This window comes from Diadema antillarum, unplaced genomic scaffold (assembly GCF_040938485.1).
Source record: "Diadema antillarum isolate AM-2024a unplaced genomic scaffold, OU_Dant_1.0 scf00000025, whole genome shotgun sequence".
NCBI lineage: Eukaryota > Metazoa > Echinodermata > Echinoidea > Diadematoida > Diadematidae > Diadema > Diadema antillarum.
In genome coordinates this window covers 1429411-1442489 of record NW_027270914.1, presented here as the reverse complement: position 1 = coordinate 1442489, position 13079 = coordinate 1429411, and the positions used below count along the sequence as shown (strand labels likewise).

At 39.7% G+C, this 13079-nt stretch overlaps 1 protein-coding gene across 1 annotated transcript in view; it reads left to right on the top strand.

The window, feature by feature from the left end:
* LOC139733671 (dihydropyrimidinase-like) overlaps window positions 1-13079 on the top strand; it is a 104841-nt gene that overhangs the window by 71271 nt on the left and 20491 nt on the right. The window contains exons 3-4 of the mRNA XM_071644486.1: window positions 11156-11250; window positions 12685-12869. Of these exons, the coding sequence (XP_071500587.1) occupies window positions 11156-11250; window positions 12685-12869 (280 nt within the window). The remainder of the gene's footprint in view (window positions 1-11155; window positions 11251-12684; window positions 12870-13079) is intronic.

Genomic DNA, 13079 nt, shown 5'->3' with positions numbered 1-13079 from the left:
GAGTGTGTTTTTGTATGTGGTCAAAAAGACTTGTAGTTTATTTCATATCTCTCTGTGTATGACAAAAAGTGGAAGAGAACTGTGTGTCATGAAGCAAGTAAACTGTCTGCTTTAGGGTGGATGTCCTCATATTGCCGGGTAATGAATCCTGAATAGAGCGTGCCATCTAGCAGTAGGGAGCGACTGAGTGTGAGATGTTGAGCTTGGCAAAGCAATTTGGCACTCCCCCAGGGGTCAGTGAAGCATACAGCAAACCACCATGACTTGTGTGGCTCTCAGTCCATTAGCCGAGCGGTCCGATACATTTGGACACGTCGACACGGCGTCCCGCTGAGGATCAGGAGAAGAAAAGAGAAACGAGAGTGGTGTCTAATAGATCTACATTATGATCTGTCTTGTGGAATTACCTTGGGAAGCGTTTACAGACTTTAAATCTCCTTCTTGCCTGTTTAGTCACGTTTCCTTAACAGAAGTATTATAATAATTGTGCAATGGTATTTAACCCGTTGAAGACGAGTCCCAAGTATACTCAGGCAAGCGTCGATGGGAAATGCGTGTTGTAGCAAAATCAAACCGTCCTCAACGGGTTAATGGACTTACTGCAGTGAGCCCTGCAGAGTTATTACATGGGTAAATTTATTCTCTTTTGTGTGATCTTTGTACCCCAAAGAGGACTTTCATGGTTTTCTGCTTTAATTTGATGCGCAGGCCAATCACCTCTTTAATATTGCCTTCGAAAATTTGTGTTCAAATAAACATGTTTGTCATTAGTAAATTGTGCATTAGTAATCGCCCATTCAAGGAGATACAGCAGCCATTGCCATATGATCATGACTGTATGATTTATCTAGTAGTTTATTTTGCAAACCATGAAATTCTGCCTCATGAGCACATAGTCATCCCAATCGGATATTTTTTAATGCATATAAACCTCTCTTCAGGTATTGTCTAAGCTGTTAATAATGTTCTTACGTAGGTTGTGCGTTCTTATATGTATCCAAGGGCAACAGGATGAACGCAATTCCAAGCTTATTTATCCTTTGTGTTTTGTCTCCCAAAATATAGTGGTAAGCTGTAGACCCATTTTAAAGGGGAAATATCAATGTGACCTTTATGTTCATACTGCTATGAAATATTTGGGATGATATAACACTTGGGAAATCAAGTGAGTGTTTCGGTCTATAATGTACATGAATGCCTTTTCCCTGTCTCCTAGCTGAGTGTGACTGCCATTGGGTGACTCTTAGGTAGTAGCTTGAATGATACTCTCACTGCGCAGTCTATGAGTGGTCACAGCCTTGTGGTGTGTATATACACTGTAGGAGTGAAAGTCAGTACAGCAAACTTTGCAATTTGTCTGTGGCTGTTATTGGAAGCAAATACCACCCAGAGATGGAACAACCTTTGCTCTGATGTGTGATTTTTGTTGTGATATTCTTGAAAGATTTGCAGGACACTTTTCACTGAAATATCACAATTCTTAATTCTGATATTGCCATCATTTTTTAGCTCACCTGAGCCAAAGGCTCAAGTGAGCTATTGCGATCGCCCTTCGTCCGGCGTCCGTCGTGCGTCGTGCGTCGTGCGTCGTCCGTCGTCCGTCGTCCGTCGTCCGTCGTCCGTCGTGCGTCGTCCGTCGTGCGTCGTGCGTAAACTTTTTACATTTTCATCTTCTTCTTGAAAACCCCAAGACCGATTTTCATCAAACTTGGCAGGTAGCATCCCTAGGGGGTTAGGAACTCAATTTGTTAAAATGGGCACCATGCCCCACCCAGGGGGCCCCCAGGGGGGCCCAAACCCCCCAAAATTAAGGAATCTGTAAAAATCTTCTTCTCTAGAACCAGAAGTGATAGAGCTAAGTTAATACTATGAGTTAGTACATTGATGACTGTAGTTTCAAGTTTGTTCATGGCAGAATCAGGGGTGCCCCCCTTGGGACCCAGGGGAGGGGGGATGGGGAAGGGTTCTAATGGGGCCTAAATTGTACATTTTCATCTTCTTCTTGAGAACTCCATGACCCATTTTCACCAAACTTGGCAGGTAGCATCCCTAGGGGGTTAGGAACTCCATTTGTTAAAATGGGCACCATGACCCACCCAGGGGGCCCCAGGGGGCCCAAACCCCCCCAAATTAAGGAATCCGCAAAAATCTTCTTCTCTAGAACCAGAAGTGATAGAGCTAGGTTAATACTATAAGTTAGCACATTGATGACTGTAGTTTCAAGTTTGTTCATGGCAGAATCAGGGGTGCCCCCCTTGGGACCCAGGGGGGGGGGGGGGTGAGGAGGGGTCCTAATGGGGCCTAAATTGTACATTTTTATCTTCTTCTTGAGAACCCCATGACCCATTTTCACCAAACTTGGCAGGTAGCATCCCTAGGGGGTTAGGATCTCAATTTGTTAAAATGGGCACCATGCCCCGCCCAGGGGGCCCCCAGGGGGCCCAAACCCCCCAAATGAAGGAATCTTTAAAAATCTTCTCTAGAATCAGAAGTTATAGAGCTGAGATAATACTATGAGTGAGTACATTAATGACTGTAGTTTCAAGTTTGTTCATAGGAGATCCAGGGGTGCCCCTCTTGGGGGTAGGGGGGGGGGTGGTTGGAAGGGTCCAAATGGGGGCCTGAATTGTACATTTTCATCTTCTTCCTGAAAACCTCATGATGGATTTTTGTCAAACTTGGCAGGTAGCATCCCTAGGTGGTCAGGATCTCAATTTATCAAACTGGGCACCATGCCCCACCCAGAGGGCCCCAGGGGGCCCCAATTCCCCCAAATTAAGGAATCTTGAAAAAAATTGGGCCCTTATTGTACATTTTCATCTTCCACTTGAGACTGCCTCGTCAAATTTTGATGGAGCTGTGAATAATTTAGATTAGTGACTGCGTGAAAGGTGAACTTGCGATACTCAGGTGAGCGCTAGACCCGCGGGTCTCTTGTTTTTTTTTTTTGGCTGGTAGTGAGAAAGTTCCTCTTGCCCTTATTGCGGTGAATGGCTGATTGCAGTGATAACACCCATTCTGGCGTGGAGTTCCCTTGTGTATGTTCCGATAGGCTTGACAAGAGACTCCTGTTAATTAGATAAGTGCCTCCCCCCCCCCCCCCCCCCCCCCCCCTCAGTGAGTATTAATTAATTCCATTGATCAGTCTAGGTTCTGTCCGTCTGTTAGTAGAATCGCTGCCTTTAGTGAGAGCACAGACGGACTGCCTCAGACATAGGCTGGTGTAGAATTGATGCTGACGTGCAAGGGATGAAAGGATGATATTGATTTTGTGTATGATTTGTAAATGTGCATACATAGATTGTATATGTGTGTTTTATGTGTGTTTTGTGTGTTTGTGTATGAGCTAGTGTATATGTGGGCATGTGTATTTTATTTTGCATATAATATTATAATTTGTGTGTGTGAGTGGGTAGGTCAGAGGGGAAAGAGCTTCTAGGTGAAAGAGGGGAGGGTCGTTACATTTCTGTGATATGATGCAGAGTTTTATACTCCCGAGGTATTTATGTGGGTGAATACATATAGCATGTCATTCGCAGTGTCTTCCACGTGTGTGTTTTGGCTTTACAGAGCAAAGGGCATATTTACTCTATACATTTAATGGTGGATTCAGCTACTGCATACTGTTATGAGCAATTTGCAGAATAGAGAAGATAATGACTGAGACCTGATATCATCTCTCTGATCATTATAATAACTAATATTTCCCAGATAGATTATTATTTTTTGTTTGGTCTTTTGTGTTTGAAATATAGGCAAACATGTTTAAGAGTGATTGTATGTGTATTGCATGTGATTGTATAGTGACAATGTGTGATATTCTCTCGGAATGGACCTCTACCTGGGGTCTTTTTAATAACTTATGGTTAAAAATGTACACCCATTCGCCACCCTTTAACAATTCCCTTCGTATGATGAGGTTTAATATTGTGGTCATATTCGGTAATAGACAAGTACTGCAGACCTGATTTTGCTCATTGCAACTATGCAAAAGGTGTTTCAGACTGGGCTATACCCCAATCAATGGAATATTATATTCCTTTATGTTCAAGACAGATAGATAACAAGATGATAGAGAGATAGATGGACAGATAGATAAATGGATGATGGATAGATGAAGAAAAGAAGAGGTTGAGAAAGATACTCTGTTGATAGCATGACCTATTTAACATGCATGGCAATGAGAGTAATAGCGATAGTGTAGGGAGATGAAATCTATGTAAGAATGATGCACAGAAAGAGGATGATATCCAGTTTGATGATTAAGAGGAGATTCACACTGACGAAAAATCTTTTTGCTAATGGATTTCTTACGATCTTTTAGGTTAAGTGAGTAATTTATTGTAAGTGTGAACACACACTTGCGTGTTTGGTCCATTGATGTTTCTCAATTCCTGTTTGGCTGGTTGTGACTTTTAGGTATTTTCCAATCAAGAGTTGCTTAATTCCAGTGGCACATTTTTAATCTGAATGGTTTGGATGCTAGACCTTGCCTTTATTTTGGCCATGGTGTTGGTTAATGACATTGTTGAATGTTATTTGCGATTAGCAGCTTACAAGAAAACATGTTACTGTGCCTGAGCAATTGATTACCCTTGAAACTCACAATCAGAAATGCACTTTCGGGAACATGATTACAAACGTGTGCTCTCAGCGAGTGTGAAAACCCTTGGACAGTTGGCTGAGACAGTAACATGCTCACATCGGGGAATCGCCCTTCGTTACAGCCGCCCTGACACCACGTGTATGCCCAATTTGGCAATTTTGTGACTCATGACTTCTAATCATGCTACCATACCCACCATGCTGTACCGGTAGTCCCTCTAACAGTGGTATGCGTTTCTGCACGTCCTATCGGAGAGAACCTTCTGCTTGATTAGGAAACAGCCACAAACAAAATCAAAACAGGCTGACATTGTGATGTGGCACGCAAATGCCAGACATTTGAATCTGTTGAGAATGTATTGCCTTAAATGCAGTACCACTTGAAATGTACTACATAAACTAATTTGATATTGTTGCTTTCATTTTGTTATAAGTAGAGAAATGTTAAAGCAAAAATTGGGTCATTATAATATAGGCCTAATTGATTTGGTGTGGGGACATACAACACAAAATATGTTTTTTTTTTTATAATGATTTCTGTTTCTTTGAATTCTGATCGGAACGAAATAATAAGCATAAGTAGACGGAGGCATAAAAGCATGCACAAACCGGACAATAAAAGATTTATGCTGATGAGAAGATAAAATCAAAGTGCTCTGAAAGGAGCTTCTTTGTTGTTGTTGTTGTAAATCCAGCATGAAGATAGAGGTTGTACATTCTGCAAGGTCAAGGCCTGTGTCAACCTGTGCTCAGTGTGAGAGTGCGACAAATAGATTTTCACTTTCTTTGGGGAGCACATCTGTGCATATTACTCAAACCTGGTTACTCACATTGAAAAGTCACTATATTAGCCTGAACTAAAAAACATGTCAACATATTTGCTCACTCAGTATTGTGTCAGTATAGTCTTGCAGCACAGTCATGTCTTCTTCATTAATTATTATTATTATTATCATTATTATTATTATTATTATTATTATTATTATTATTATTATTATTATTATTATTATTATTATTATTGTTATTATCATTGTTATTATTATTATTATTATTATCATTGTTAATATTATATTATTATTTTGTGGTCATTCTAGTGTTATGGGTTATGGATTTCATCCTGTACTGTTGTAAGTCTATTATATTGTTTTGATACTTCAAAAGGATTGGAATGTAGATGTTGGTTTGATTCCGATGTCCGTAGTAGTACAAGGGTAATAAGTTTTAAGGCTCCTAGAACTCTGTGATGTTACGGAAATGCGCTATGTAAAAACCGAGTGGCATGCATAGGACTTGCCCTGCAGCAAAATTTGGTTGCCGGTGGCAATGAGGGGGATTGATTTGACGCACCCTGAGAATCCCACGTTCATTGAATTCCATCCTTTGTATGACCATGGAGCTACAAACGAAAGCTCCATGGTATGACTGAAGGGCAATGCCTTTATGTTTGCTGAGACTTCTGGGTAAATAGTGCGGTAGTACAAAGGGATTACTCATGTTTGAAAATGACTCAGAATGTTTCGGGAGATCTTGAATCTTGTGATGAGGACTGAAGCTAAATACATGAATATGTGCTGGTTCAGGGGCTCTCTGTTTTTGAGGTTTACAGCCAATATTGCTTACCAGTCACCAAAATCACAGCAATGGATGGATAGGTTGGACATACATGTCCATATTTTCATAATGTAGATGTGCATATGATTTGCCATACTGTACAGGTTCAGTGGAACATATTTTTGATGTGGGGAGGGGGGGGGGGGAGGGTGTGCTTGTGGTTGGATAGGTCAAGGAAGATTCATGGGGGAGGGGGATGCAGCACATTAACCCCAATGCTGGATTTTTTTTCATATTGCCTACTTAATTAATAATTGATAAAAAGTCTAGTTGTATTTTTCACTGAGTGAATTTCTTCTTCTTTTTATTTATTTATTTATTTGTTTATTTATTTATTTTTTTTTTTTTTGGGGGGGGGGAGGAAAGGGGGGATGGAAGCGAGGAAGGGGGTTTAAAGTGTCAACCTGTGTTTGATTTCTGTGATATCAACACTTGCAAATACCAAACAGGGAGTATAATATGTACCTGATACACATGTACATCCATGCCCTGCAGAGATGTAATTGATTAAAAAAAATCCTCAAAACGATATCAGCATTAGTGCTGACCTGAAAAGATCTACTGATGTCATGTATCTCTAGGCAGCCAAATGAATCATACCACGGACCAGTGTCATTACGTACAAGTACCTTGTATGGTAGCAAAGCAATGCAGCTGCGTCTGGCTTCTAGCAAAGGATGCCATTTATGTTGCTCCCTAAATGTCTTTGAATGCTATTAACCCATTGAGGATGAACCGAGTCTGCTATAGCAGGCATCTCCCATAGGCACCTGCCCAAGGATAGTTGGAACTAGTTTTTCATGGGTTAGAGGGGGAACCAATCTTCCTGGCATACATTAGTATACCAACTCTAATGTACCACTCTTTAACCCCCTCCACCTTTCCCAGGGATTACTCTAGAGTTAACAGTCCATGCCTTGCATTGGATGGTGTGGGAATTTTGTGGGACCTAAAAGGCCATGTCGTGTTTGCTTTGGCCCACCTGAGCATACAGAATTATTTTTTGTCTTCCTCTTGTCAGCTTTGAGGCTACATTTGCCAACATCGGATGTGGGCGAAGGGATTTGTTTTCATGCCCTGGATCGGGGCATGTAAAGAAAGTCTGGTGCTGCATTGTGATGCGTTGAGGCATGTGGCTGTGTTGCAATCATGCATCTGTCAATAAATATCAAAGTTCAGCTATAGGGGGTTGTCAAATTGTTGAAAAGAATTTTCCTCTGGGTTTTATCATGCCATCTGCTTGAGAATTGTAAGATTTGGTGCTGTAATGGTGAATGAGTTTGACAGTGACTTGAGAATGACTGTGACTTTTGATTTGCAGGAATAAAAGCAGGGAAATGCTTATACAGTGTAGATTTATATAGGATTAATCAGCATGAATTATGACATTCCTAAAATTCATGGCAGTGACAACATGGTGTTTTCAGGCAAAATGAAAGTTGAAATGGTCACCTTGAATAATTGAAAAAAAAAAATTAAATCAGCATTCACAATAAATTCTTAGTTTTCACAAACCTCAAGATGGAAAATCTATGAAGTATCACACATCAAATTCCTTTGCTTGGATACAGAATGATTTCTACAGCAAACCTAAAAGAAAAAAATGAAGAACTATTACTCCTTCCAATAATTGTACTTTGTTACTATTCTACTTCATATTGGGAGTCATCAGCCTTTGTCTGAATGTGATATTGCATTGTGTGCATAGGAAGGCATACATTATATATGATTGATTGCACATGCACCATGTATCACTACAAACAATTGTGCTGAGCATAGCTCAGGAATCATAAGGTAGACAGAACAGTGATTAATGTCTGTTGTAATATGTTTGCTGACATTCCAACTCGCTACATTTATTTGAATAATTTACAAACAAATATTCAAAGACAAGGATTGTGTTTATACATTTGAAATGATACATGGTGAAGAATAAGAAAGGTTTCCTTGCCTATGGTATCTTAGAAGAGCAAAGTGCACATCAGTTTATGTTTTCTTGTGATGATTATTTGATGGAAGTGAGAGCAACATTTTTTTCTTTTGGTTAATAGATATGTTGGTGCAATGCGGCCATGAAGTCATACATCATGCAGTGGGACAGTTGAAATGTCAAAGTTCATTCTTGTAGATGTACCGAAAGGTGTGATGTTTAATTTTCCGTCTCTGAGAAGCTCCCTCCCATCTGGCTGTGGGTGATGAGGGAAGTGTTAGTCCTCCAGTCGATAAAGCCATCCTCACTGTGACAGGTGTAAGGGGATCTCAAACCAGGAATCTCAGTAATTTCCTACGCTGATCACATTGGGTTGAGCTCTGGCAGACTGTGAAAATCCTGGCATTGATGAGATATACTTGTGCAGATATTGCATTGCTCATTGATGTTAAAAATACGTAAAACAAAGTTCTCATATGCCTGCAGAACTGTCGATTATTGCTCCAAAATGCACATGTATGCGTGAGAAATGAGGGAAATAAGGCTGTAATAACACAATTTCAGTTGTGTAACAACAAAAATGCAAAATATTAGGCAAAAAAGTTTGGCGGAAGTCCGCAATCTTGGAGCTTACCCAGTCTAGGTTGCTACGCAATTTTTCATGATCAATTAAAAGAATGGACAAGTCGGACCACAGCAATATCCATTGATCTAGAGTGAATCGCAGGCAGATTACGATTACAAGGGTGCAATCGATCATCTCGTAAAGTTCAACCTCCCCACAATGCTGAATGGGGAGGGTGATTTCCGAATAAAAGTCGGTATACTGACATTTATTACTTCACAGTAACCTATTTATAGGTTTCATACCTTTCTGCAAGTTAGTGCCATCTTTTATAGCTTCGAAAGAATAAGGTTTTATGGTTAATTCTTTCTATGATGGGCACTGTTCAAGGTTACAAAAATAAACTCATATGGGTGTTATGGAATTGTTTAGGATGTAGGCCTATGTTTTTGTAATTCATACAATATTTAGGATATTATTAATAAAATGCATATTACCGGTATACAGTATACAATATTTTATTTCATATGGCTACTAAATATTAAAGTTATATGAGACTGTGTACAGAGCAATTTGACCCAAACTAGATGCAAAAGGCAGTGCTTTATAGAAAATCTATTTCTTTCTTTAGTGGTTGGCCATATTGGTCATGTTTATGCTACGATGTCATTCGTAACTGCACTTTACAAAATAATAATGACATAGCACAATTCCCAAGGAGATGTTATAGTGCATTTTCAAAATGTAGCAACATTCATGTGTTCAGTAGAATTCATTAGGTTTGATTACTTTAGAACTATTAAAAGTCAGAAATTCTTGCTCTTAAATGGAATCTGGCTTGAAATCCTGAGAGTGTGTTCCATGAAGTAATCTTGAGAATATTTCCTGGTCCATCATGCTTTCGCAGACGGGATGATTCTTACATCTTGTGTTGACCCTAAGCCAATTCTTTGCGGTTTAATTGGGCCTAACTGGCTGTGAATCGTGCTCGTTACGCTCGCCGATGTTGACATTTGTGTTTGATCTGGATGCGCGCCCGTGGAAGCATATCCATCACCAGTCCTGTCGTGTTTGTTTTTCCGTCTTCTAGTGTGTCGAGATGTCTGACTGTCAGACATCTCAGCTATTTCAGCGACGTCATCCTACTGTTGACGGAGTGGATGGAATAGTGCAATGATTATGTGTGTTTAATGTGTGAGAAATGAAAATCTGTTGAACAAGTAGCATGCAGTTTTAATGATTAGTGCAATTGGCAATTTTTTTTTTCTGGTTACCAGAGAAGTGGCTGGTGTGTAGGTAATAAGGATTTTTGCAAGGTTGATATTACTTTTCAAGTATAATCAAAGCTTTTTCAGGCAGAGAAAAGGAGAAAAGTATTGGTGGAGTCATTTGTATGAGAAAGATAGGGACTTGGGATGAATAAATTCTTGGTAGGTGAATTGGCATATTTGTCTTTTAATTCACATATACATGTAGTAGGGGTTTGAGGTAAGTGCAGGTATACAGAAATGCAGGTATATAATTACTTTCAATTAATTGTACGATATAAATTTAGTTACTTCCTCGGTCACTCATTCTTGGAATCTATCTTATGTGTATCAACCACTGATAGGGCTACCCTGGGTAAAGAATACTGAAGAAATAAATGAATAAATAAATGAATATGTCACAGGTCTCTGCACTTTTTACCAGCAGGGTTGAAGTGCATGTGACACAGAACTGAAGTCACTGTCCATCAGTTGGATAACTGCAGCATCCTTATAACCACATGATAGATCTACTTTTCCAGTATTTTTATGAATTTGCCATGTGATATTGTTTTGAGCTTGACATTGTTTGAATTCTCTGAGTACCGACTCAGCCCAGTCCTTGTAATTTCCATTTCATAGATATCACCATTTTTCGGAAAAGATAGTCTATACATCACAACTTGTCCTGTATATCTACTGCATGTCCTTTCTGTATGCTTATGTCTTTGCTCAAACCCCTCATAATATACAATATGTTTCCTCCTATATGTTTCCATTTATTTCTCTATGTCTCTTTATCCTCTCTATCTATCTATATGAATACATACTGTCTACTCTATCTGTGATGTATATATTCATATGTTCAACTTTTGTTCATGCTGCCTGTTCCTTAGCCATTTCTTATGTAGCACACTTTGTCTTCATTGTCTAGTTCACTGACCGTTAGAGTTGGCCATGTGTGAATCAGTTGCTGGTCAGCATTGTCCAGTGTATGCTTCTGGCTGACCGTTTTACCCTGTTCTCTCTCCCCGCTCACTGTGAGCAGACCAGTGGACAGTAGCCTTTCATGCCTATGCTTATGACTCATCGGCATCTACAATGTCCTTCATATTATAATGAAGCCCATCCATGGGGAAAAGAGAGATGATATTTTAATTTATTTTGTTCCTTTTTTTGTTGTTCTCTCATGTCCAGACTGCCCAGAATCGTCTGCTGATCAAGGGAGGGAAAGTGGTCAACAGTGACCAGGCCTTCTACGCTGACGTCTACATTGAGGATGGAGTCATTAGGTGAGATGAAAAGAAGGATGGAAGGGAGGAGTATAGGAAGGAAGGATTGAGGGAAAGACAGAATGGGGGAAGTTGATGAATGCTTATATGTAGAAAGGAAGACGGTAATGGCATGCTTATTTCACTCATGCATTCATTAAATCACCCATTTAGGTAATCAGTTATTCATTCATTCATTCATAATGATATGTTACAGTGTAAGCCCTAAATATTTTACAGGTGTCATGGGGTCTCCTATCATTTATAAAAAGTCGATGTTAGAAGTATGTGTAAAATGAATAAACATTCCATGTAATTGAACAAAATCAATACACTAATAAGAATTGAGCAGATGAAAAGCACATATCAGTAATCTCACAAGTATGAAATCAAAGACGAGACTATATAGGCCTAAGTCATATAATTATTGGTTTATGACAGGCAAGTGATGCATCCTTTGAAATTCATTGGTTTGCTTCACTGACCTCACTTTATTTTAGTGATATTTGTATCCTGGCCACCAGATGTTGTTTCAATTCACAGATCTGATTGGATGGGACTATGATAAAACGTACAGTGGGGAGAGGAAGTTAGCTTTGGCCCTTTTCCCAATACTTTTTTTATTCCCTTCCTGAATGTCAAAAACAAACCAATTCTTCTCACCAGTCTACTTTTACATCCTGTGGCCCATCACCAAAGACATTGAACCCAAGAAAATTGCAAAGTAAGGTGAAAAAAAACCCCTGAGAATTAGAAATGTCATAGTTGTTGAAGAAACAAACCCACAAAAGTTTGATATCCTAACAAGCTCTTGATATTGAATTTCTTTCAAAGTCTTAGACTGTTTGACTGTAGATGCTTTTCTGTTTTTATGAAGCATGTTATTGTACAGCTTTTGAGTTGACCTGCTGTGTTAATGAGCCTGTATCTCATCCATATCTTCCTACATCTGAACCTACTGGGCAACATTTTCTCAAAACTTATCTATATGGAAACCACCTTTTTAAATGCTTTCAGTGATGGAATTTGGGGAAATAAATGGGATTTGTACATATGGGAAAGTTTGAGATTCTTTGAAATGTTTTTCCATCAAAAAAGATAATTAATATGTGGTCAGGTCTCCATGGTAACAGGTTACATAGGATTGTGATTGAACTTCTTGGAGAGGGATGGAACAGAATGGGTAGACTTTGTTATTTCCAGTTGTATTAACCTTGTGAAAACCAACTTCATCAAATACCAGTGACACCTTGTGCAGCAAAGTTGCCTGTGGTAACAGAAGAGTTAATCCCTTCAACACTAGATCCTGATATTTCCATTGACTTCACAAAATTTATACAAATCTTACCTGGTTCTCAAGGGCAAAGGAATGAATGGTATCTTCTCTGAACTTTGCTATTAAACTTCAAGAATGTAATGTGCGAACCTTGACCTCTGACCCATGACCTTCTCTAGACAAGTTGGGAAGGACCTCATCATCCCTGGGGGGTCCAAGACCATCGATGCCAAGGGCAAGCTGGTCATCCCTGGTGGGATTGACACCCATACCCACATGCAGCTTCCCTTCATGGGTACCCAGGCTTGTGACGACTTCTATCAGGGCACGAAGGCTGCCCTCGCTGGCGGCACCACTATGATCAGTGAGTAAAATTACCTTATATACTTCTGGACTGCTGGTGTAGAAGTGTTCAGTGTCAAATGATGACACAGTGTAGTTGAAAATGTTTATAGTGTAGTGCAATACATGCATTATAGCTGCCCTGACAGGTAACACCACTATGATCAGTGAGTATACTACCCTATATGCTGCTGGACTGCTGGTGTAGCAGTGTACAGTGTACAGTGTCAGA